This window comes from Sphaerodactylus townsendi, linkage group LG08, assembly GCF_021028975.2.
Source record: "Sphaerodactylus townsendi isolate TG3544 linkage group LG08, MPM_Stown_v2.3, whole genome shotgun sequence".
In the NCBI taxonomy this organism is placed as follows: Eukaryota; Metazoa; Chordata; class Lepidosauria; order Squamata; family Sphaerodactylidae; genus Sphaerodactylus; species Sphaerodactylus townsendi.
Genome location: NC_059432.1, coordinates 35366962 through 35390065, shown reverse-complemented (window position 1 = coordinate 35390065; position 23104 = coordinate 35366962). Strand labels below are relative to the sequence as shown.

Below are 23104 nucleotides of genomic sequence, written 5' to 3'. Positions count from 1 at the left end.
AGATTTCTAATTATGCATCTGTCTTTTGCATGAAAATAAACCTGTTGACTTTGTTGGGTTCCATCCTGCAGTTTGGAATTTATTAGTTCCTTGGTTCAGTGACCTCAATAGCAATCACCAACTACCTAGTGACCCAAGCATAAGGATCATGACCATTTGGTGGGCTTTGCTATGAAATAACTGAGAGCTCAGTTGCATGCTGTAGTGTGAAATGATATTATCTAGATTGTATGTTTATTGTCTTATATCAGGGACGGAGTGAGGGGGGAAAGCGTCTGGTGCACTGGTGTGTCCTCTGCCCCTGAACACTCCTACCATACCCCCAGAATGCCCTCGCCACACCCCCTCAGTGGCGCATGCCCAGTGCATCGCCCCCCTGTCCCCTTGGAGCTATGCCTCTGTCTTATAAAGTATACTCAAGAAAGCTAGGACAGCAAGGGATGTCAGCTTAGCCATCCTGAAAAATCTGCAGTTGCAGAACATGTGTTAAACAAAACTGGACATAACGTTTTATTTGAGAACATTGAAATTCTGGACAATTTGGAAGGTTACTATGTCAGACTGCACAGGGAGGCCATTGAAATTCACAAACACCAAGACAACTCCAACAAGAAAGAATAGACTCTGAAAATTAGCAAAGCTTGGCCACCAGTATTTAAAAAATGGACTGATAACCCCACCCGCAATACAATGCAGTCAACCACACCTTTGCATAGCAAGTTCCATCCAAACACTTACTGATTGGTTCCCCACCCTGGGACATGTACAATATACCCCACTAAACTTTCCCTTCTCACTAGACACAGTGTGAAACAGACTTTTCTCTGTGATACACCTCTGAAGATGCCAGCCACAGATGCAGGTGAAACGTTAGGAACAAGATCTACCAGACCACGACCACACAGCCCAGAAAACCCACCACAACCAGATGTGCTTTAGAATTAAGCATGCCAGGTCTTCTGGTATGGTGGAAATCTCCCACTTTTGGGGCTCTGAACTCCCATGACTGCTTTGTGAAAGGGTGAGAACCAAATTTTGGGGAAGATGGCATTGTTGTGATAACATCACTATTTTTGGTTACATACCCAGAAGTGACATCACTCATGAGTCACCATGATAATCTTAGCCTTTCCCAGATCTGTATGGTTTTTGGAACTAGGTGACCTCACCCCAAGTTTTGGTGGGTCACTTCCTGGAGGCGACTCAGACTAAAATTAGGGTTATTTATTGGAAAATAATTTTTTTTGTCTTTGTGTCTTAAAAAAACCCTATTTAAAAATAATTACATAGAATTATTGCAAAAACAAGATAGGCAGGCAAACGTGGATATCACCTTGAGACACTGTTTGTGAAAGGAATTACCTTAAACAAGCTGTTTAGCATCTGTATAGCCGGGGAGGCGTGGGCAGAGCTCTTCTTTGTACTGGACAATATTCAAGGGAACCCTAGTTGCTGTATGACATGTGTGTGCTTGTGCTGGTCTATGACCGTAATAAAAATTGACTGATTGATTGATTGATTGATTGATTGATTGATTGATTGATTGTGTGTGTGTGTGAGAGAGAGAGACAGAGAGAGTGTATGTGTGTTGGTATGGCTCAGCACAATAAATATATATGGTGCCAGGAAATGTTGTTTTGCCCCTCTCATTTGTTTTAACAATGCACTAAAAATTTAAAAATAAAAAAAGAAGAGGGAAAAGAAGAAAACCCCTTCCAACTAAATAAAGCAAGGCAAGCGGTAATGATTTCAACAATGATGGAGAATCCCATCTGCTTAACAACTCATTATGTGCCCAGCACTGTATTGCTGGAGGTTTGTTCTTTCAAGAGCCTCCTGTTGTTCTCACTGTGGGTGACCGTGTGTGTGAGTGTGTGTGTGTGTGTTTGCATGCACGAGACTGGGGAGGGGCATAGGCTGTGGCTTGCCCCCTCCTGGGCTATTGATAACACATGCATGCTCTGTACATCCCTCTAACAGAGGCTAATCCTACATGCGGTCTTGCCTTTTTCCTTGTAGCAAACTCTGCCTCTCACAGTCTTAAGGTAAGTGTAACCAGAAAGAAGGGAAAGGGAGAGCAAATAAATTCAACAGTGGGGAATCTTAAATTGGTTTGGGATGACTGCGGAGATTCTGGCCATGCAGTCTCTTGAATACTGCGAAAGAAGAAAGAGATTTGCTCTTTCATCACGTTGCCAGTGACTTTGTATCCCTATTTATCAACTGCTTTCCAAAGCTTTAAGAGAAGTACAAATCAGAGCAAGTGTTTTCTACTCCAGAAAGGCAAGGCAAAAATAGGGCAGAGATTGCTAGATGGCACTGTCTTTGTTAAGAGAGAAAGAGAGAAATAAAGGGAACTGTGGTAGCATGCAAGCTGTTAAGCAAGTTTGCTATAATATTTCAGGTATTTCAGAAACAAATCTGCTCCAAAGTCAAATTTAATGTGCTTGTGAACATAAATGGTGTTATATTTGGGCATTTTTTTCAAGTTGTTGATGTCCTGTGTGTTCGACAGTTTCACATTGTACAGTTAAGCTTTTGTATACAATGAAGAAACACGATATCGTTTCTAGATAAGAATGCAACTTTAAAATAATCTGTCTGCAATTAAAACAGAAGATGTAAATGAGTTATTTGTGTAGCTAATTAATAATGACTTAATTAATAATTAAAAGTTTGCATTAATATATAGTAGCAACAGGCATCCATGGCTGTTGGCTGTTGTTATGAATACAACAATTGAGTTATAATGTGCTTGTTCCACCTGCACTTGTTTCCTAGAAATCATGATTGCTCTTTTGGGGCATTTTCTCACCATTGAAGGTCAAGGCTTTTAAGTCAGAAGTAAGAATTGCTTGCAATGAGGTACTGATTTGCTTATGTGCTGTTTGTTCACTGCTTACCAGTATCTGTTTCCCTAGGACTTGGGGAATGTACAGTGTCATCAGCTAGGATTTTATTACTGATGTTCTTTAAATACAAAAGGCAACAGATCCATTGACTTCAGGAAATGAAGCTTCCCCAAACCCTTCCACTCACCTTGCTGTTCCTGAGCTGCCTGGAATGTGCTACTGGTAGGAAAGGCAAAGAAAACAGTGAAAAAGTCAAGCCGTCCTCTCCCTGGGCACAGACTGGACAGTTCTCCACCCGTGACAAACACCTGTGCAGCTGGCAGCTGATCCCAGGGGAAGAAGTCACGGAGATCCACCTTAGCTGTCACCAGCAAGGAGAGGACAGTGACCTAGGGCAGCAATGCATCTACCAGGGCAAGCCAGAATTGTGTGCTGCTTACAGCTCCAAAGGCCGTCAGTTTTGGAAGCAAATCCTGGGCAAGCTCCGCAGAAAGCACCACCCCTGCCGGGACAGCAGCCCACTCAAATCCCGGCTTTGCAGTAGCATGAAAGGGGCATCTGAGGCACAGCTGCACCTGGTACCCTCAACTCTGACCACAGCTGCCCTGCTGACTGAGGGCCCCGTGAAAGGCAAATCCAAGGGAAAGGCCCGTGCTAAGGATTTGCCAGTTTCACAAAAGCCACTTCAGACACCAAAGGCTAGGGTGGTCACTAGTTCTGCAAAAGCAGATGCCCAACACAAGCGCAGCAAAGGAGGGAAGAAGAAGGTCACTTCCAGCTCCTCAGTGACTCCAACCCACCCGTCCAGCAGGCAACCTACAGCAGGCGTGGAAAGCACTGAACAGCCCACGGAGCTCAACGCAGACGTGGCGGCAGCTTATTGTGAAGAGAAGTGGCATTCACTGTGTAACTTCTTCGTGAATTTTTGGAATGGCTAATTGAGGGGTTGCAGGGGAGGAAGGGGGTAGGGCAGAGTTGGGGCTAAGAGTGTACAGTAGAGAGCCTAGTTAGAGAGGAAGGTGGTTGGTGGCATTTGCAATGAAATCAAAACAAAGGAAAGAACTGAGTTATTGAGTGCCAACAGAATGTGCCAAAAATGTGGAACAGTATGGGGGGGGGGGGTTGTCAGTGAGCAGCTATGGAGCATTATGGGGTGTAGCATTTATTCATTCCTACTAACCCAGTAGCAGCTGCTAGCTGAGAGGTTAGGATATGGAAATCCTTTTTTTTTTTGCTTGAGAGGTTATGTGTTAACGTCCCTCTGTCTTTGCAAGCTCATTTAAAGCTTCAAGGAAATTGTTTGGCTGTGTTAGACATTTCTTCCTTATATCTATGATCAGGTAGCTTAATGGTTTGTCAGTAAAAGGTATTTGGCATTATTTGAATCACATGTGATGTTCTTCATTCTCAACCTAGAGCATTTGTACAAATTCATGGTGGTGTAGAGGCTACTGAACATGATTATATTATTAATAATAAATGAAGTTCTTTTACAGCAACTTGTGACCGTTGAGTTGTGATAGTCTCAGTGCTGGTCAAAGATGACACCTTCAAGAGTAAAACTCTGTTGGGTTGGATCCAGTGTTGTTTTCCATCACAAAAGGGCATTTCTACAGGTTGAAGAGCAGGCATTTTTGATAATTCCCCTCCCCCATTACAGGTTTCTACATCATGCCCAGCTCTATACTTAGGATATCTTCAAGGCAGTGTTCTGGGGTATTTGGTGGACTAGAGGGGAGAGGATTCCATTCCATAAGCAAAGTTCCACTCACAGTTATTTGTATCCAACCCATTATGTTGGCAAAGGGATGGATGGAGTATTGACCATTATGACATATGTAAGTTTATAGAATTTCCTCAAACCTAGATCAACAATGAATTTCTCCCCTACCTCCAAACACACTCCTCCATTTGGAGTTCAGTGTGCAGCCTTACATTCTAATGAACCTAGCTATTGATACAATCTTGACTTACTTTATGTACCAGCCTATTGTTAAACCCTTGAGCAGTCAGTATTTATGGGCCAATAGAAGTGTCACCATAAACTATTGCTTTCTGTGTCCTGTGTTGCTTCCATTGTGGAGTCTCTAAGAAATGCTTATTGAAGAGTTTTTTCCACAGCTCCAATGGGAATATGCAAATTCTTCTCTCACTCTCAGACAAATGAACTTTTCCCTTCCCAATACAATGCATCAAAATGTTGTCATATTGCATAGATTGAATCACATTTTTGAGAAACTGCATTTACAGCCACGGCCTGGATCCTACGCTACATTTCTGCATATGGTGGGCAATTATATTCTCAGAAGAGAGAGAAGTCACTTTTCACCAGTCCCTTCCTCGTCCTGCAATCCCCAGCCTCCACAATTTCCCTGGAAGTCTACAGGAAAGTCATGCAGTGCATCAGATCCAAGCGCAGATCAACAATGTAATCTCCTGACTAGTGCATCTTTTAAAAATCTGAGCTGGTGATCTTCATGCTACATCACACACCTTTCCATACCATAATGTAGCACAGTATTGCAACCAGTAGCAAAGCTACAAGGGGGCCAGGGTGTGTGCGTTGCACTGGGTGCATGCCTGGGGGGTGCACAAAAATTCAGGTTTGTGTTTTTAGTGTTTTTTCAGTTTTTGGCCTGCAGGGGGCACAGTTTTTAGGATAGCAGCACCAAAATTTCAGAGTATCTTTAGAAGACTCCCCTGATGATACCACCCAGGTTTGGTGAGATTTGGTTCAGGGAGTCAAAAGTTATGGGCTCCCAAAAGGGGTGCCCCATCCCCCATTGTTTCCAATGGGAGCTAATAGGAGATGGAGGCTACACCTTTGAGGGTCCATAACTTTGGATCCCCTGAGCCAAACTTTACCAAACCTGGGGGTATCATCAGGAGAGTCTCCTAAAGATACCCTGATGTTTTGGTGCTGCTATCCTAAAGCCTGCAACCCCTGCAGCCCAAAAACTGAAAAAAAAAACAAAAAACACAAACAAACACGTGGGGGAAGGGGCATGCGCAAAACTCAGATTTTGCACTGGGCTCCATTTTCCCTAGCTCTGATTGGAAGTGTTTGTCATAGCCTGCCCCTCTCCATGGGAGGCATGGCTCCTTCCCAAGAAGTGCCAGTTTCTCTCAAATGAAAGCTAGCAACAACATTTTAATATTTGTCCATGAGAATAGTCTATCCTTCCTGAGGCATATTCCAGTCGTTTAAGGGTTAGTACTACAACTTATGTTCAGAATTAAGGTTTGGATCCAGTTTGCATATGCAGGTAAATCATGTGGTACAGAGTTCCTGGACTAGATGAGAGTGTTTCGATGCTCGTCTCACATTTTTTTTTTAAATTAAGCCTTTATCAGGGAGAATTTAGGATTTCTGGCTGACCTCGGCACATATATGCCAATCTCTGAATTTTTAATGAAGAGATTCCAATGAGAGAAAGATATCCTTGAAAGGGGGTTGTCTCCTGGCAGAAGAATCACACATAGTAAATGAGCAACTGAATGTTTACTCTAGGTACAGGGGTAAGTTTCCAGAACCTCTGCGGTCCTCCTATCAGATGTTACCTCAGCATGGCCACTGGCCAATAAGTGCTGATAGAGGCTGAATGGGAATTGTAGTTCCCATCAGCCTTCAGCATGGCCAATTGGAGATGCTGACAGTGAGGAATTATAGTCCCTACCCCTGCTCTAGTAAGTATGATTTGCATTATTCTGCTTGAGGAATTTCAGTACAACTTTCTAAGGAGCGTATAATATTAAAGGAGGCCAAAATGGGGATGAGGTGGATGTGTTGTAAAGCATGAGCCAGTAATCATCAGAGCAGTAGACTTTCTAGGACCATAAAAGCATGCTCTGTGGCAGGGAGGGAAAAGTGAACAAATTCAAAAGAAGGAGTTGTTCCGTCTTGATTCCTCAGAAGTGATGCAGAGACTTGAATAATGTGCCCTAACAGTTTCCCCTAGTTTTTCCCTTGCCTGAAGGAATGCATTTCAATATTTCAGCATATTTACACTACCACAGATTCTCATTGTTGAGCATATACAGCGATACTTGTAATGTTGACAAATAAAAGGCTCATCACCCTTCAACATTATACTCAGCAGAAGCTGTGCCAATTCAAAATCCTGCCACTGGGTGGGCTGTACTGGTCAGGCCTCCCAAGAAAACCTTGAAACAGCTAAAACTCAAAAACTTTCACACGAAAGAGCGCACGCAATGTATAAAACAATGTAAATGACGGCTGGAAGCTGTTGCTAGGTAACCGAGGACTGCACATTACTAGAGAGGGAGGGCTGGGTCTGCCTGAAGTTTGATGGTTGCAAAGCTTGAGAAGGCTGGTCACATGACAGTATTTGGGCGGGAGCCCCTAAATCTTTGATCGTTTGTTCCATTGTTCTTGTGAGCAACGAACTCAATGGATGCTGTTGGTTTTGCAGGCTCCACACTCCTTGGGTGCGCTAGGACTAAAATGATCTAAACAGAACAATCAGCAAAAAAAAGGGGGGTGGGGGTGGGGAGACGAGCAGTTGTTGGTGGTGAGGAAGTTGCTTGGGGGTGGGATGTCACAGACCAAAATAAGAGATGTGCTCGGAAAGAGGCTATTCATCAGTCTAAACATGTAGCTCTCACTTAAGCTTGTAGGGCTGTCTTGCAGTTTTTATTTTCCTTATGCTGACCACTCAGTGGTGGGATTCAAATAATTTAACAACCAGTTCTGGTGGAGGGATTCAAATAGTGGTGGGATTCAAATAATTTAACAACTGGTTCTGTTGAAGTGGTGCGAACCTGCTGAATCCCACCACTGTGACCACTGGTAAGTTTATTTAGAAGCCCTGGTCCTAATAAATCTAATGGGAACAATAATCCATTGTGTTTTACTCATGCAAAAATCATTCTTATTTTAATTCTACTTCTTAAGTAAACTATTTGCCTAAAGAAAATTCTGATTTTAGTTATGTTGTTTTATCATACACTGGAGGGAAGACAGCATGATATAGCCCAATTTTGTCACTTCTCAGAAGCTAAGCATCATTACTATTTGGAAGGAAGAGCTCTGTGGAAGGTTCTGAAGAAGGCAGTGGCAAAGAGCAAGATAACACGGTTGGAAAAGCCTGCATTCAACCCACACCTTGTTTAAAGCAAACTGCAAATCATGAAATTTCCATGTAGGGTTATAATATTATTAAGGAAAAACACCTGTTAATTAGCATTTACAGTTTTTCAATTGGGAAATTAATTCCCTACAATGCACTATTTGTATTAGGGACTCTGTTCTTCACAATTAAAGTGATATTTACAGTACAAACTTATCCAAAATTAAATGCTTTACAGAAGTTATTACAAACAAAATGCACCAGCAATGATTCCACAAACAAAATCACTCCCTCTGGTGGAACGGGACCCCAATTATTATTTTGTATTAAACTTTTAATTAAGATCCTTATGATTTAGTTTAAGTCTGATCAACTTTATCATGGTTGTGACTGTAATTGGATTTTCCCATATATATTGCCAGTAGTTTATCACCACAAATAACAAAACAACAGAGGGGCAAAATGCACAGTATATGGCATAATTAGTTCCCTCGTCCATGCTTCAGTTACTGGCTACATCTGGAGGGTAAGTAACTTCAGAGTTCACATTTCACATTATGCATTCTGACTTACTAAATATTGTCAGGGCAAAGAACAGAACAAGATCTATGGCTGTTGATGTCACCATAAGATATAGCTATGGACAAAGATACAATCCTCAAGTTATTGTGCTTTGAGAAATACAAATCCAGTGCCTTGGAGTATGCAGTAGAAAATACTGATAGCCAAAGTATGCTTTTTCGAGTGGCTTGACTACTATAATTTCAGTGAAAATGACTGAAAAGAGCAGTTGTTATACACAAAACATACAGCCAAATAATTAGGGAGTTTTCAATGGGTTAAGCTCCTCATTTAACTTTGCACTGCCATTCACCATGACCGCTTTCCTGAAACACAGAACTGCTGGCAAGGTGGGGGTGGGGAATCAAACAACAGCAGTCCCATGGCAGACTTTCCAGCTTTCTCTGTTGCATAAAATAAGCTACTTCATTCAATTTAGATTTCTAAGGATTTCATGTTTAAATGCCACCATGGCAAAAAAAAGAGAAGGCTTTTCAATGGAAGCGTTGGAGTCTCAGGCGAATTCTCTTGCCCCACAAATGTTTCTTTACTGAAGAGGCTCTCTGAAGTTAGAGCCTGTATAAAATATTAAACGGGTATTGGAAATAATCAAGGCTTTACAGCTAGCCATTGCAATCCCTTCCTTTATAATGCAGCCTTACTTGGTTGGAACTTAGCACTGTACAGCCCAAGCTTTCCTCGGTTCATGGCCAATACTTTGTTCCATTGATTGCATGCCTCCAGAAGGTTAATTATGCATGTACCTTTGAAGGAGGGGAAAGGGCATGAGAGGGAAGGCTGGGCTGTACTTAACTCAGCCCACTCTGCTCTTTGCTGAATAGAGGAAATGGCCTGATTCCATGGCGTGGATTTCCACTCGTCAAGAGCCAGCCTTCTCCCATAATAGGGCCCTCCCCTCTTAGAACACACCAAGTCCCTGTGCCACGGTCACATTGCATTTTTCTTGATTCACACACAGTCTGCAGTGGCAACAAAGGCCATGAGAATTTTCAGGTCTTTGCAAAGTCTTAGTTCAGAGCACAAATGCCATGTCAGCAGCCGAAGTATGTTCTGCTATACAGTCATTGATAGCTAGAAAGGAACACTATTATTCTTGTTGCTCAGGGTCAGCCATCTTGTACATTTTGTACTTTGCTTATAAAGACCAAAAGGCATTTGAATTGCATCCACTGTAAATGAGACCCACATATAAAAACTGCAGAATCAGGGGAAAAAAAAGACTGGATCCTTGCTTTCGTATAGCGTCTATGACCGGAATTGCCCTATTGCAGAGGTCCCTCATCTGTAATTGCAAAGGCTCGATCCAGTTCACAGAATAAGCAGCATAGTATTTATAGACACATGAACACCTAGCTTGTGAGTCTCAGATTTCTATTAATAGAGAAGAAAGAATTATTTTCGATAGGGTAATCCTTAAGTTAGTCAACTGTGGCCTCTTAATCGCCACCGTTATCAGATAGGAGTCGGAGTATTTGGCAGCAAATATAACTTATTGATTATAAATATCACTTCTCCCCAATATAAGAACCAGTCAAAGGAGGCCAGTAAAGCATTAGGCATTAATGGATGCTATCTCGCCAAGTCCTTCCCTCTGTAGCTTCTTCTACTGGACTGAAGGCGCAATATGTAACAGGACAGGATGTAATTGCATTCTGGGTCTGGGGTCCTTATCCTGTATAACAGTCAGATGTGAGTTGCAAGTTTTTTTTCTTAATTCCTGTACACATGGTACCTGATTCAGATTGGGACCATGGCATGCATGGAGAAAGAGCTTCAGCCTCCACATCCCTTAGCAGATTAGGAAAACAGCATTGGTGGGGTGTGAAGCCTCTTCCTCCACGTATACTGTGGGACCAATCTGAATGGGGCATCGCATACTCAGGAGTGGAGAATAACCATATGCAATTCGCATCTGTTACATATTGACGCCAGTCCAGGAAACTGCAGAGGGAAGGACTTGGCTGAATGGCATCCATTGGTGCTACAATGCCCTTTTGACTTCCAGTTATGCTGTTGGGAGTGATGTTACATGGTCAATGGGTGCCATTTTGCTTCCATTTTTCTCCCACTCCCCTAAGCAGTGGCAGTGAGGGTCACAGATGACTGGCAAGAGTTGCCTGTCAAAGTGGACAACCTGGCCTGCCTGTGGAAATCCCAGACTCAAACTAGGTGTTCTGTAATGTGTGAATTTGTGGCAGGGAGGACATCTAAGAAAATAATATGAAGATGATCTGGAATGCGCTTTATTGAAATATGTTAAACAATTGACATGGCTGAGTTCTAGGAATACTTTAGAATCTAATGAGCACTCTGAATGGGGCAACTGGGGATGGTCACAGGACAGTGGTGTAGCACCAACGGGACAGGGAAGGCAGGACGCTCCAAGAGCGCGCTGATGCGTGGGTGGACATAGGCGTGGCAGGGGCATGGCGGGGCACAGGGTGCACACGCGTCTCTGGGGCACCGCTCCCGCTTCTTCAGGCACAGGATTATTCCAAATCGGGTTTGTAGAAATGAATCACAATTATATAATGCAAAGGATTAAGTAATTAAGATTAAACTGTCTAAACCTCAAAATGTGAATTTTTAGGAGTAAATCCATACAAGTGGGGGACACACAAGGACTTTAAGGGAGCATCTCATTTTCCTCTGTATCCCCTTACTCACTATTTCATTTTCCCTTACCTGGATTCTCCCATAACCTCCCCTCTTATCTTACTTCATTCTCTCCTTCTTATTCACCAGGCAATGTTCATGTTTCTGTCTTCAGCTTCTTTTTCTTCCCTCCTGCAACAGCATCTTCTTACCAAAAAAACTGGATAGGCTGTGCAGTGGCTGCTAGAGTCAGGCTGAACCCAGTTCAGTGATTACTGCCACTTCTAGGCCTGTCTGAGCTGTGTGGCTAGTAAGTTTCTGGTAACTGCTTCTGGATGTGTCCTTGATGAGTCCTCCTTCATTAAGGGACATGGCAGGGGAGGGAGATACTATGATCTATGCCTGATACAAACCTTTTCCAGGGCTGTTTTCATCTCCAAGTCCACACTGCTTCCCCTTCAGAGCTTTACTTTACAGAAACCAAGGCTTGGAAAACTCAGTAACATTGTTGTGGTTGCTTAGCAACCTCCAAAATGGTATCTGAGAGCTCAGTGGGCATTCTTAAAGCTACATGCATTGTTTCTATTATTTGAGGGAGTTTTAACCCCCTGATGTATCTTTAAAGCAAACCTGGATTTCCTTCAAGGTTTGAGGAAAAATCCCCCATCTGTCCCTAGCTCCATTTTGCAGATCTATTGATCATAACCTCCATTGTGTGGTTTAGCAAAATATATACTTAACACTCTCCAAATTGCAATGCAACAAATACATTCAGATGGTTTTTATTTAATATAACGTCTATAGTCATTTTACAGTACTATTATTACACATTGCACAAGCACTCCTGCCTAACTCTTGAGTATATGATTCAGCAGATAATTTAACTATATGAGCATAGTTCACAGGCTTTGTGAATTTGTACAAGCTCAGAACCATATTTTCAATTTATTTCTAGGATAGGAAACTCCAGCTGGCTAATTATCATAAATTATTGATTTACACAATGAATTTATTAATGAGGTCATTTGAAGTACTTGTGGTCTTGAGTCGGACACCTTGGAAAGGGAGGCTTCAACCAAATATTTATATGTACACATGCATGTACACACACACATCTTGTAGGATTAATATAAATCAATGACTTGGAATTAATATGAACTGATACTATGATCTGATACAAATGTTTGTTAGGGCTTGCCCTGAATTTGCTTCATAGAATTTTAATCAAACATGTGTAGGGAATAATTATGTGAGGAAGAAAAGATAAAGGCAAGTAACGTGTAAGGCAAAGAGTTCTAGCTCTTTTCTACTCTGCACCTTCCTCTCCTTTATATTTTCCTGCCCACTGGTACAGCCTTATTTTCTCCCGAAATGCTAGATCCAGAAGTACATGTATTCTGGCACAGAATACATGAACCAGAAATACATGTATTCTGGCACATGAGACTGCAGCAATTCATATAGTTCTAGCAGTACCATGGAACAGCTGCAATAGAACCCACCAACAGAACACATTTAGTGGTGCTGTAAACCTGTAAGAACTGGTTTTTGCTTTACAAATTTTTTAAAAAGAAAAAAACTTTTAATTAGTACAATGACTATATACACATTGCTCACTGGAAAGAGACAACAAGGAGCGAAGGACATTGCTTCATGTTTGTGGAGACATATGTCAAGGAGTCTTTGGCTCAGTCCAAGGACAAACAGTATAAAAAATTATAGGCATGCTTTTACCCTGACAGCAAAGTCCTTCAGTCCATTCAGGCTGAGGGTTAACGGCTCTTTGAGATTCTACTCTGTAGCGCACTTTGGCGTCAGATGGTTGCTTGCAATTCATCTCCCCTTTTAACAGTAATTCCAAGACTACAAGCATTTTTTGGAGGAAAAAAAGGGTCGTCTTTATCCCAAGGCAGGTGGCATTTTCATTGGATCTGAGACCACATAGTGGGAACATTTCCCCCAGTTTGCTTCTATTCTTTAGCAGCCTCAGCAGATATTTACGCTAACTGAAGAACCTATTGAAGATAAGGCATGATGTCATGCCACCCAGAGAGAGACCAATAAGGACGCTGGCTTAGACCATCACAAAGAGTGACGTGGATACTGACAGCAGTTCTGCAGTGTCTAAGAGCATTTAAATCAGCTACTTCCAGGGAAACTTCAGGAGTCTGGGATCATTTGTTTAAAAATACCATACTAATTCTGAGAAGTTGCTGACTCAAACCTGACCTCTGCCATCAACTCAATAAGCAAGCCACCATCTCTGTCTCAGCAGTTTAGGAATAATTTAGCCTTCCTCACAGGACTAATGTAAGGATTACCAAACGCAAGTGAAACATCTGAGCTATTTGGAGGATGGAAAATAAATTATTTCCTTTGAAAGAATAAATAATATTCCTCTTGAAATAATAAAGAAATCAGCTCTTTTAATTATAAATAAAAAGGGGTTTATTGAAGGCTTTCATGGCCGAATCACTGCGGCGGTGTTAGAGCTTCGATGCTAGCCAGATTCGTGGCTGGCATCTTCAGAAGATCCTCTGAAGATGCCAGCCACAGATGCAGGCGAAACGTCAGGAGAGAATGCTGCTAGAACGCGGCCATACAGCCCGGAAACCATACAGCACTCCAAAAAGGGGTTTGTTGTTTAGCTTGCCTGTATCTCAGGATCAGACACACTCAGCTGTACACACATACAGTATCTGCCTCCATTTACTTGCCAGCCTTTTATTATTGTCCCCGTTACCTCATGGCAGCCATTTTGTGGTGACACCCATTCCCTGTTCTCAAAATTTCAACAAGATTAGTGGTCCCTCATCTAAGTCAACACTCTGTATTTCACCACATAAGGAAACTAATGATTAATTTCTAAAACAAGTAAATGTTTGGGCTCTGCCTGAAACATGAATCTCTGACATGCAAATTCTGCCTTAGTCACAGTGACTGAGGAAATCACTTATACTAACCACAAAACATCACCTGATATAACTGAAATATTCCAGTATTCAAGTGAAAACAGGTAGTATGACCACTGTGGGGCTCAAATTAATTATACAAGAGAAGAAAGTGAACGAGAAATTGATGCTGCAGCATAGCTGGATTCAGAGGAAGTTATATTGATCTGTTAGGCAGGATCCTGAAAAGAAATAAGATATCTGTTGAAGAGCCTTACAGATCCATCTTCAATTCTACCATCTTTCTGGGGAGGCAGGATTTCCCTGACTGTTCTATCATAGAAGCTCACTGGGTAACCTTTGGCTAGTCACATACACTCTTTCAGCCCTATCAGTTAACAGGGTGGTTCTTGCCAAGATAAAATGGAGGCAGAGAAAAGGTAAGCTCTTTTGGGTTCTCACTGTAGAGAAAAGAAGAATATAAATATTCAAATAATATTGCTAAATTACAGATGTGTAAGTTACGTGTAAGACACTAGACACAAAATCCTGCTTTGAGTTTTGCTTCTGTCAGGATATATGTTCCCTTTCAGTGCTAATATTCAACAAACATTTAATTTAGTAAATAGGAAGTGTCAGGCTCAAACGCCTGCCTAGAACTTTACAGTGGCATCTCAGTTATTTACTTCCTTGGTTGATGACAAAAGGATGCAAGAAGTATGAATACAGGAGGTGGAGAGAATGGGTGGGAAACGTATTAAAATGAGCCACAAAGGACAATGCAAATGTGGTAAGTCAGAGCCTTATGCAAATGGCTCCGTGCCCTAGAAAGTCTAATCCTATCAAGAATGCCCAGGATGTTAATTTGCCCATCTTTCACAACTCATAAATCTATCCTCCCTTGCAAAGCCAGACTGCCAAATACCATCAAGAAGGACTGCTTTCAGGCTGCCTGGATCACGCCTCAGTAAAGACTCATAAAGAGCTTTGTGTGGGGAAGACGTTGGAGCTGCTATTCACATTTTGCCTCAATAGAGCAAAACAGTGGGAAACGTGAATGACTGATTGTCAGAACTGGTGGTCTCTCTTGTGCTGCTTTGGCATACTGAGCTATGGATTCCTCATTCATTTCTTAGCCTGCCAACAAGTCTGCAAACCCCTAAACTGCTAAACCACATGGAATTACTTTAGCATCCTACAAACACAGTGAAAGAGTGGGTTTTGATAATCTTATATTAACATAAACTCACAGCAACTTCTTTTTGTAAGGTTGCAAGTTGTGTTATTTCATTCTAGTACTATTGCTTGAAAAGCTCCTTTCCAGCAAAGTACAGATGTTGCATTTTCCTAAAACAAAGCTTGTTGGAGGCATAATAGGTGTTTACCTATGGAACAGCTGAAGGTTAACCACCATTTGTGCAGCATGCTGCACTTTGTGTGGTATACACTTAAAGTATATACTGAGATGTCATTGTGTGGAATGGTTATAATCTTGAACCAGGATGCACATGGCTTTTATTTTATATAACAACTACCAGCAAATCCTATTGCTGGGGAGGTGCAATGGGCCGTAGCAAAGGGGGGGCGGGAGGTGAGCAAACATTTTCCCCTGCAATGGGCCATGGCAGCCCCCCCCCCCCATCCCGGTGCTACGCTTCCCATCTACCCAGCACTGTGGCTTGGGGTGGGTGGAAGAGTGGCTTGGAGTGCAGGGAGGGTTGAAAAGAGTGGGGTGGAGGAGGGTGAGAAGGTGCAGCTTGGGCTGGGGAAGAATGGGGAGGCTTGACACAAGGGAGCAGCAAGAGTTCTGGTGGATAGTGGAGCAGCACATGTCAAGGTTGTGCTGGCCAGGATGGACTGTTGGAGGTGGGAGGAGAGGGTTTTGGTGCATGCACCAAAGCACCACTGGTTGGGATGAGTTATTGGGGGTGGGTAACTGAGAGGACATTGGCAGGGCTGGCGGAGCATCTAACCCACTGACTGGGATGAACTGTTGGGGGTTGTGGGAGGGTGGGGGGAACTGGGAGGGTGTTGAGGCCCCTGGCAGAGCTGGGCTTCCTCCTGGGTTGTGGGAAGGGGAGTAGATGGAATGTCACCCGCCAGTGGACAAGCTGATTGGTGGAGGGTTTATCATTGCAACATTCCATCTTATACAATTATAGGTTAGGATGTTACTGTGCATAAAACTTTACATATGCAAGAAATTTGGCCTTGCTCTAAAGTTTAAAATTTAAGCATGGAAAGTGGGGTGAGGTCAGGGCTGCTTAAGGACACTTTCCAGGAAATCTGGAAAGTCATGGCATTTGGAATTCATATGATGCTTGGATTAAGTCAGGATGGCTGAGGGAGGGGGGAGAGCAAAACAGTGGAAAAAGTGAATGGCATTCTCAGATCTGGATCTATAGCAAAACCGATCTGGAAAGAACCAAACTGCAGGGTGTCGGGACCGTGCGGCTCCACAGTACTGGGACTATGCTAGTACTAGACCTTACTAAAACTATGGCTTCTCTTGCTGAGTTTTATTATACTCAAGTTTGAAGCATTTGTTTGTATAGCTGCAATAATTTGCTCCTCAAATTGTTGTAATCCTTACATTTTCCACCAGCATTTGTGTCACAACCCCCCCCCCCCCCCCAAATTGGGCTTGTAATTTTAAAAAGCTTTCTTGTCTCCCACAGCTTTTTGGACTGCTGTATAGACATACAGGTATTGTTTAGACTTGTCTGTGTATGTTCTAATCTGCAGAATGTATTCCATCTGGTTCTTCATCAACAAGCTTTTAAAAACCTCCAACCTTCTTGCAACAACCTGAGTGTTCTTTTATAATCTCTTTCATTATGTATGAATTGCTACGAGTGTAAAGTTTGAGTGCATGCTTTTAAAAGTTATTTTAAAAGTACCATATCTGGTGGCGAACCTATGGCACTCCAGATGTTCATGGAGGGCCATGCTGGCAGGGGATGATGGGAATTGTAGTCCATGAACATCTGGAGTGCCATAGGTTCACCACCACGGGCATAGACAATGTCTTTATCAAAGGTAAAATGAACTAATCAAAGACTCACTCAGACATTAACATACGAGTATCTGGTGCCCCCTGGTGTAACCGAAAAAACAACCACACAATTAAGCACATACACTAGATGAGGTAAACGTTGGATATGGTGTGTATGCCAAGTTCCTTGTGGAAAAAAAATGTTTCCTCAAAACAAATGTTTCTCAGTGGAAATGACAGCAGGCAGTTCATTTTCATACACTGTTCCAAATAATGTTTTGGGGAATACTGAAGAAATTTCCTCTTCTGACTGTACATGAAGTTCTGAGGCATCAGAAGTGAGCCCACATTTCAGATATACAGGCCTCACCATCAACTATTGGCATAGCTAGAAATAAATACATTGCATTCAATTATAATTGCATAATTTGAAATACTATTTCTCATAATCTCGCCCAGTATACTTATACTGCTTTTCAATCATAAGTCCATACTATCAAAAGTATGTGAATGAAGTTTATTTAGGGTTGAATGGTATGGAATGTGGTACAATACATAGAAGACACTTCAAGATGAGCAGAACACTAATTGCACAGGAGGCCAGAATTTCACCTCATGCCAACATAATCTCAAAACCATTATATTTCCAACCTTCAAAAAAGATGACGTGTCATGCAAAATTAAAAACTTTCTAACCAACCTTGTGGCACCATTTAAAATGTTACCATGCCACACTAACTTACACCATATTAAATAAACATCCAAAAGAATGAAATACTCAGCAATGAAACTAATATCTCAACGCTTAAAACCATAGTAGATTTTGCATGAACATCATTTGGTAAAGCTAAAGAGTGGAAAACATGCTGCAAAAAAGTACCACACAAATTAAGACTCCTTTTATATTGTCTGCACTGCTTGCAGCAGCAATCACATCATACAGTGGGCTAATTATGTTTTCCACATGATTTTGGAATAATTCATGCACTGACTTCATGTGCTCTTACTTAAAATGCACAATATGAGCAAGAATGTTCAAGCAGTCTCGGCAGTCTTTCTTTAAACTATAATGTGATAATGATTTACAATTAAATTATATGATGGGGTCAAAGTCCTATATGCTGAAGAAGCCAATTAAAGTATAATTTAAAATTAGAATGAAATTATGCATGAATTGATTATATTTACATAAAAGTCTTTGAAATGATTAGGTATCCTGTTTTCCCCAAAATAAGACCTACCCTGAAAATAAGCCCTAGCATGATTTTTCGGGATTTTTGGAGGATGCTTGAAATATAATCCCTAGTCCAAAAATAAGCCCAAATTAGATCACCTGGCGCAGCTGATCTGGTCACGTGGGGTGTGTGTGTGTGCAAAAAATAAGACATCCCCTGAAAATAAGCAAAACACAGCAAAATTTTGCTAATTTTTGGAGCAAAAAATAATATAAGACCCTGTCTTATTTTGGGGGAAACACGGTAGTTCTACATGGAACTCAATGAATAAGGAATGCAGATAGTAGGAGAGAGGGTGAAGAATACATCAATATCTCACAATTCAACCCTATAATTCAGATTGGAGTAACTTCGCATAGGATTGTGCTGTCAGTGTAGCAGTAACTTCCTGTACTGCCTTGTGCCTTCAATGACTATTATGTGGAATGCACAGCCAAAGCTTATGGTAAGCTGAATAGTGCTCACAGAAAGTTGGCTGATCAGGCATAGTTACTTAAGAATGGAAAGGTGCAGTTCCAACAGACTTTGCTCAGAGAGGGGTGTGTGAAAATGTTGATCTCGTAATCTGTGTTCAACCTTACTCAAATAAAGGAGGATAAAGTATGCTACAAAATGTATTGCCTCCGAATGGAATATGCTCCCAAAATTTAGCTGCATTGTGGATAGCTCCCTTCTCACTTCTAAAGCCAACTGAAATTTTTAACTTCTGGTGGATTTGTTCAGGAACTGAAATGTCCTACCCAAGTACTTTGGAATGTGTTCTATTCTGTGGACAATCTATCAGAATCTCTTTGTTCTCTCTGAATGTTGGGCACATCTCTATCTCGACTGACAAGACCTGGAATCTTACAAGGTCCTTCAAACTACTGTATGTGGTGAAATGCAGATGGATTAATGCAATGACAAAAAGAGGATTTGCATATGCTGCAATTCTAACACACATGTATTACAAAACAATGTAAATAAATACCAAGCTAGTAGAAAAGCTCTTATTTACAGTTTTACAAATGACTCTGTGTAAATGTAGAGTTTTAAAGAACACAGTATTAGTAAAATGAGTTCCTGTATAGCAATACAGTTTGTTAGACTTCACTGTAATAGCATATAGAAAACATAATTCAAGTTATTAGTTGTTATATAATTTAGTACAGACAAAACCAGTATCACCTGGAATGAGATCTGTTAAAGTGCTGAAAAACGACATCTCTGAAATTGTAGAAAATTTACTATACATTTATTAAAGCTTTACCAAGTCAAAATGTTAGATTTTATTCACATTTTCTACCACAATGTCCATGGATTGGGATACAATTTTTCAGCAATTCAGTACTCTCTTTAGTTTGATCTCTTTGCAAAACACTTGAGGTTTCAAGCTTCTGTGATGACTTCAGGTTTCACAATCTGGTAAGTAATCAAATATTCGGGATAGGCCTGGAAGATAGGTTATATTAGTTATAGTCAATTTTCAAGTACATATTACAGAGTTGTTACACTGGATGAACAATAATTACTTTAAAAGCAAGGAAAAATAGCTAAGACACTAATTTTGAGCAGGTGAAAAACTCTCTTAAGTCTGGAAAATTTTGCTCCCTCATGGAGATACAAGATGTAAAACTCCAAGAGATCCATGAACAAGATTGCTAATTTAAAGAAAATTGATTTTTGAAAACAAAACCAAAAATATCCTACCTGCTCTCCTCTGTAAATGACATATTCTGCTAACGCTAGTCCATTTACACTAGGCCGACCAGTAACTGAATGGTGTCCTGGAGGAGAATGAGCCATTTTCATTGCACTGAACTGCAGAAAAGACTTGCCCAATGTAACACGGCAAAACAGCAACTGCCTATATTTAAAAAAAGATCTTAACTTAGAACATGAGAAAGTAATTTTTTTAAAAAAAGCTGACCATTTTAAATATACAAGAAAGCCTTACGAAAAATCTAACATTTCCTTCAGTTTTTTATGTCAATACAAAATTTAACTGAAATATAACATGCAGCTTTTTGCTAAGATTCACTATAAAATATACACAGGATTCTGACTGACCTACATTCAATTTGGTCATGCTCTGAGCCCATCCTGTTCAACTACTGTGCACTGCTCTTTATGTGGTGACTTCTGAATTAGTTCAAAATGTAGTAGTTTGGTTGTTGAGTAGCACGACTTACCAAGTACATCTGGACAGGCTGTAAAAATGAAATGTTCAAATGTCTGACAATGTTTATGACTACTGCTAATAAATTATTATATTGGTTGTTTTACTGATTTTTAGTGGATTTTAGTATTTGGTTAGTATTGTAAGAAATTTGGCCAACTGCTTGGAAAGATTATCCCAAAATTCTAAGTATGTAAAATTATGTAGAATAGAATAAAATACTTTATTTACGGCCAATGACCAAATATATTACAAATCTCAAATTTAGCAAAAATATCTACAACACAACAAGAAATGCAGATCTCTCTCCAGTACTATACAATGTAGGTGTGATGATGTTGTAGGATCTGCTGCTGGTTTAATGTATTGTCGAAGGCTTTCATGGCCAGATTCAACTGGTTCTGGTGGGTTTTCCGGGCCACGGCCACACAGCCCGGAAAACCCACCAGAACCTGCTGCTGGTTTTATTAAATGTTTTTCTGCCAATTATGTTCTGATTTTAATATTAATTAAATCACTATTGTTACTGTTCTCTGTTACTAGTTGTATTGGAAGACATATTGGAAGATACATAACTGTATGATGAAAACACAAGCATTTCAAGTACATAAAGACACTAGGAAAAAGATCATACGGCTTCAGTGAAAACTACCCCAAAGTGCTTACTAGCATTTTTCAATTCAAGCAATAAAACAAATTTCTCCTCAAGCATACTTCACATGCCTCTTTTTAGCACCCACAGATAATTCAAAATAGCTGTATATAGTAAAGAAAGACAACAATATATTCGAAAGTTAAGATATGTTCAGCTTCTGCAATTCATTTCTTGCATTATGGCATCATCATGCCTTAAACAGCAACAAAATAACACCAACAAAAAACTATCTGGATCCTGCTGGAAATCTTTGCTGCCTGATTACTTTTTGAATTTTGTAATCTGCCTTGAGACTGAGTAGGAAAGATGGGATTATAAATGAAATAAATGCAGTTAAAACGTGCTGGCTAAGGGGAACTGCTTCCTTTGCACACAACATAGCGAGGAGCAATTAGGATCATCTTTGCCATCATCTGCCAAAATGGATTTGATTCGGATAAAGTGATTTGGCAGTTTATCTAAAAAATTTACAGACAACACAACATAGAAACATTTTGTTTCCTTAAACTATGACAGTTATACTCTAAAAAGGGGATACATTTTATTGTGCTGTCCACAAACTGAAGATTTACCTCAGTCTAAACATTTTTCACTTATACTAATAAAGCTTTCAAACCGAGGCTAGGGAAGTTAATGCCAGGAGTAGAAAAAGAATTAAGGGTTAAGATCAGGCTTTACCAGCAACCCTCCCAGGTGAACCTCAGATAAAAGATCAGTTCAGGAAAATCTTGAAGTTTTCAAGGGTATCATCTTGGTGGTTCTTTTTCAAGAAAACCTCTATTTAGCTTTAACCTTATGCAATCATTCGCTTTCGAACCTAGAGGTACTCTTACTCGACTCAGAAAACAAACACAATTCTCCAATGATAATCTGGAAAAGTATGACTTACAAAACTGTGGCTGTTATTAGACAGCACAGATCCAATTATTTTGGATTCAACAGCAAAGTGTAGATCATTTGGCAAACATAGAAATGAACAGAAAACATGGGTGTTTTCCACACGGATAGCTGGGTTGGCTACGCATTAGAAGTAAAAAGGAAAGAAACCCAATTGTTTTTCATTGCTATGGACTATGTTTGCTACACTGAAATGATGTTTACTAGTGTTTACATTTCAGTATTATTTGATACACAGGTGATTATTTGATATACAGCAAAAACTAATGCAATGATAGTGAATAAAGACTGACAGATGCCTTGAATTTTTAAGTTTGCCAAACAGCTTCTACCAGCTTCAGTACAATTCATGCAAGTACTGGAACTTACCTATGACAGATATAACAAGACCTGTCTTTGTGAATTGGGCAACCTGTGCCACCACCAATACCATACACATACTGATTGCTTTTGGAAGAATTCTCAGCAAAATAAATTCCAGCTCCAAACATTCCACCTATGTAGGCATGTCTTTCATCAAAACCTTTATGAATGATCGCATTCACAAACGGGGAGCCTGTAAGCACAATAAAATACAAAATTCTGTTTTAGGCATTCTTAATATTGAGTACTATACCACACACACTTACTACATTTACATTATTATGATTAAGTGTTATTATACTTGCTAAGTTTTGGTACTGAGGCCTAACCATGCCTAACGATACTGCCACATTAGGACATGGGTGAAGCATGCCTCAGGTCTGCATTATGTGGATATGTATTGTCGAAGGCTTTCATGGCCGGAATCCTCTGAAAATGCCAGCTACAGATGCAGGTGAAACATCAGGAGAAAATGCTACTAGAACACAGCTATGTGGATATGGCCTACCACCAAGAGGACTAGCAGCTAAGCAATACCCTGGACTAAATTGTGGAGTGGGACTGGAGAAGGGAGAGGTGGGAATTACCCCATCTATTCATACCACAAATATCTGCTTTGAGACAAAGTAGATCTAGGACTGACTGACATGTAGCAGGCTACAACTCGGTTTCCAATTATATATAATGAAATTTTAGATTGATGTGGGTATTGAGTGACCAAGCTGTGTGAATCTGTACTCTACAACAGACTTCTCCCGCTCCACATATAGGAGGCAGACTGGGTAAAACTC

General features: G+C 40.7%; 2 protein-coding genes across 3 annotated transcripts in view; one reads left to right on the top strand and one right to left on the bottom strand.

The window, feature by feature from the left end:
- The first annotated feature begins 1907 nt into the window (after nt 1-1907).
- Nucleotides 1908-4351, top strand: FGFBP3 (fibroblast growth factor binding protein 3). Its single transcript, XM_048504905.1, has 2 exons — nt 1908-2045; nt 2922-4351. The coding sequence occupies exon 2, from the start codon at nt 3011-3013 to the stop codon at nt 3788-3790; it is 780 nt and encodes a 259-aa protein (XP_048360862.1). The 5' UTR covers nt 1908-2045; nt 2922-3010; the 3' UTR covers nt 3791-4351.
- A 13157-nt stretch (nt 4352-17508) lies between these two features.
- TNKS2 (tankyrase 2) overlaps nt 17509-23104 on the bottom strand; it is a 40696-nt gene continuing 35100 nt past the window's right edge. For both annotated transcript variants that reach the window (XM_048504903.1, XM_048504904.1), the window contains 3 exons: nt 22320-22506; nt 19930-20086; nt 17509-19671 (listed from right to left, as the gene is read on the bottom strand). In XM_048504903.1, the coding sequence (XP_048360860.1) occupies nt 19609-19671; nt 19930-20086; nt 22320-22506 (407 nt within the window). In that variant the 3' untranslated portion in view covers nt 17509-19608. The remainder of the gene's footprint in view (nt 19672-19929; nt 20087-22319; nt 22507-23104) is intronic.